The following is a 3,872-nucleotide window of genomic DNA, read 5'->3' as shown; positions in this document are numbered from 1 at the left end:
TTGTGTTAGAAACTGCGGCAGCATATGAAATATTTTGTCGGGGCTGGGAATTCAGGAATTTAGCTTTAGCTTCAGAGGATAAATTTTGTAATACCTTTATGTTTAGAATTTGTTTTTCTTGTTTCCATTTCAGACACTGACGAGAATTAGCAGAGTGTGGTTCGTTACAGTTTATGCATTGCTCAGGGAGTGTACAGGTTTTAAATGTATGATTAGGTTGACTGCAACGCGAACATGTTTATTTTCCTCTGCAGTTGTTGGTTGAGTGACCGAATTTCTGGCACTTGAAGCAGCGCAATGGATTTGGTATATATGGTCTCACTTTGCAATTGATATAGCCTACTTTAATGTCGGTAGGTAGCGTGGCTGAGTTAAATGTCAAGATTAAGTGTTGAGTAGTTATAATGTCCTTGCCTCTTTTAATAGTTATATGGCGAGCATCGATTACATCTTGATTAGAGAGTCCTTGAACGATATCAGTAACAGAAAGGTCTTGAAGAGATTTAACAGTGATAACACCTTTGGATATGTTAAGAGAATTGTGAGGAGTTACAATGATAGGAGTATTGTCTATTTTATTTGATTTCAGAAGAGACATAGTTTGCTTATTAGAAACTGTTTCGACTAGTAAATCGCCAGATGGCATTTGACGCACATTTTTCGGATTTCCTATTTGTGATTCTAGAAATTTTTGTACTATAAATGGGGACATGGTGGAGAGTTTCTTTTCTGGTGAGCTAAGTATTAAGAATCTAGATTTTGCAGCATCAAAGTTTGGACATTTGGAAAGATCAAATCTAGGTGGATATTTGTTGAGACTGGGTGAAACACCTGTTGAAACCATAGCAATAGATAATTTTCGTCTGAACACTCTCACGCCCACCACCGAGCCCAACAAGGGGGGTAGAAACACCGGCTCTGAACACCTCAGCCTCGGTGCTCTGCCCAGAGTAGTGTCAGATATAGTACTACACCAGGGGAGTGTGTATCCGCCAAAACTATCAGAGTTCAGGGGCACTCTCCTTATGCAGCGCTAGTCCCTAGCAGGATGCTAAGCATGCCCTACCAGCCGGTTGAAAGAGAGGGGGACCTAACCTCCTTCCACTCGTCTACAGTGAAGCTCGGGCCAAAGAGTACGCAGTCTACCAACTCCGAGATTGAAATGCCCCCTTGGGCGCCACACTCGTATGAGAGAGCAGACAGGTAGCTCCAGGCTCCCCCTTTCCACCTTACGAGACGCAGCACACGGCAAACGTGCTGGTCAGCAAAAGCTAACGTTGTTAGTCTGTAAGCTTTAGAGGAAAATTGGTTACTTAAAATAAATAGGTGAAACATGATAGATCAGGAAACCTGACAAAAACAGTAAAACACAAACAAAAATCTAAAGATCTGTAAAAGATAAAGTGTTTTTGAATGAAATGAAATAAAATTCGCTCACTAGGTCATTATAAATATTTGATAAAAAGTCGGAAACTCAAAACAGGACCGTCGCAAGAGAGAAATGGAAAAATGCTCAGGTCCGGCTCGGGGCCCCGGGTGCGCCGTACCCGTCACACAAGGGTGTGCCCCTGGGGGGGTACAGGAAATGAAGTTAACGCGGTTGATACACATAATAAGTATCTCCAGGAAACATTCCGGTACGCATGCGCAAAGATTCTTCGGTATCACACTCTAAGTCTATGAGTAAATAACCATAAGGTTTAGATGTGGCGCCTGCATAGCATTCTTGAAAAAACTTCAGTTTGTTGGGATACAATTGACGTCCTAAGTGCATAATCTGCGATTGATCTCTTCTGTTTTTAAATAATATAAGATAATGAGCATTTAAAGATATTTCTCTCATTTCTTTACCTTTATGAAAAATATTCGATGAAGATAATGCTGACGATGAAGATAATGTTGACGATGAAGATAATGCTGAGATTTTTATGATGTGAAAATTTTGTGAATAGCTTTGTCAGTTGAGGATCACTTCCAAATTCACTCATGAGGTCGTCTATTATAATCAGAGCATCTGAATAATGATTCAAATCAGACGGAAGTCCTTCGTGAAAAATAACATCACTCATTTCATTATAGAGATCTTGGTACACACCATAGCACCATATTATAGACTTAGGAAAAGGCTGTATCATTCTGTTTTCAATCAATTTCTTAATGAAGTGGCTTTTTCCCGAGCTAGTTGGTCCTGCCAGGAACGCGGTGTACGGATGCTTTAATTTTAAAAAATCCATGATAAATGGGATATTTCTGTTTCTACACTCCTATTTATAGTCGAAATGAGCATTAATTGTACCATTAAACTCAACAATCAATCCAATAGAATTTCATGCTCATTTAATTTTGTAGATTTTTTTTTCTCTACAGTTTTCTTTTTCTTTTTTTTGTAAAATCCTTCCTCGATCTTTTCTTTTCTTTTTTTTTTTTTTAAATTTATATTGCTTACTCATTGCCATTCCTCAAGGAATAGTGGCCAAATGGTAAGGTACTGATGCGGTCCACCAAGACGTGCCGCTTTTGATCATGTGGTGACAGTGCGATCTTGTTTGCAGTAATGGAATAAATTTGATGCGTTTTTGATCTGATTAGGTTCATGCATGTCATCAATTCCTTGTGCTGGAAAAGACACTGCATATAATCTTCAAAGGAGATCGTTTTTTCAATAACAGCCTTTTTGACCCCCTTCAGCTTCTTCACGGTCTTAGTTCCAGATTTGTAAATGTATACCTTGGACCTGATAACGGCAAACTCCGTCACGACTTCCCCCTTGGTCTCGTCTTTTATTTTCCCAAGAACTTTCTTATTAACTAAGGGAAGAGCATAGATGTTGTTGGGCGAATAATCAGACGTGTCATACAGCTCCAACGCTTGCGCCATGTCGGCATAGACATCTTCTGTCACGATGTTGTAGATGAAGCTATCGGTATCTGTGTACAGAAGTTTTAAATGACTACCATATTTTGGTATCATCTTCGAGTAATGGAAGTCATACATTAACGTTTTGGAGACGTCTAGTACGACCATCCCGACAGCAATCGGCTTGTTGAAAGTCAGGACTGTCCGTCGCATGTGGAACGCTGCAAGATCTTCGGAGAAAATGGTTCTTTTTTGAAAGTTGGATCGCGCTATCAACTTCTCTGCCTTACGAGCAGTACCACAGAGTTTTACATCCACTCTACTCCTAATGTTCTCCATTGTTTTTCCGAAGACTGCATTGTTCATCACTTCGTAGAAATTTTTTTTCAAAATCGTTAGTTGCAGCTGTTCGTAGGGTGGTGCTTAAATCAATGTATGATTTTAACCACGGGGCTTGCTCGAACTGTAAAATCCTGTGCACTTAATTGAGTTTGAAGCCATGCTGAAGGTAAAGTTGCAAGTTTTGATAGTACAGCACGTATCTCTGCTTGTTGTTCAGGGTGGTTAGGAGTCTTTTTTTCTTTGCAGCCAGGCGGAATGGCAGTTTCCGGAGCAAGGGGAAGGTCGGAGTGGTTGTCGTGGAGATCTGATGGATATTCTAAGTCGACTTCCAGGATGTATCCGGTGGAGCTACCTGGTGGGGTACTTAACACTTCTGTGGCAGGATCAATCCGCTGAAAGTCTTTAAGAGGAAGGTATTGTGACATTGCCCAGCCGTACAAATTGTTAGCATCCAAATAGAGGATATAGTTTGATGGCTGGTTTTTATCATACTCCTCCTCCCTGTAGACGTTATTGGCTTTTGCATATCGATGGGAGCATTGGGAAACTCCACCTCGAATCCCGTTCTCTATAAAAAGTAGCATATCATAGTCTTGTAATAGCTCCAGCTGAACTCCGGTCTTCTTCAGCATGGCGTCCCATGATAGGCCTGGGGCAGTGTAATACCAGGCCGG

General features: G+C 40.7%; 1 protein-coding gene across 1 annotated transcript; it reads right to left on the bottom strand.

Moving 5' to 3' along the window:
* Positions 1-238: 238 nt before the first annotated feature.
* Positions 239-844, bottom strand: LOC147807610 (uncharacterized). Its single transcript, XM_087166712.1, has one exon. It carries the CDS (start codon positions 842-844, stop codon positions 239-241), a length of 606 nt encoding a protein of 201 aa, XP_087022838.1.
* Positions 845-3,872: the final 3,028 nt, after the last annotated feature.

Source organism: Parasteatoda tepidariorum, chromosome 6 (genome assembly GCF_982258835.1).
Source record: "Parasteatoda tepidariorum strain Cologne lab strain chromosome 6, Ptep-v5.0, whole genome shotgun sequence".
In the NCBI taxonomy this organism is placed as follows: Eukaryota; Metazoa; Arthropoda; class Arachnida; order Araneae; family Theridiidae; genus Parasteatoda; species Parasteatoda tepidariorum.
Note: the sequence above shows the minus strand (reverse complement) of the source record. Positions and strands in the feature narration are given on the sequence as shown.

Coding starts and splice junctions, on each gene's coding strand:
- LOC147807610 (XM_087166712.1), bottom strand. CDS start 844: ATGGTTTCAACAGGTGTTTCACCCAGTCTCAACAAATATCCACCTAGA.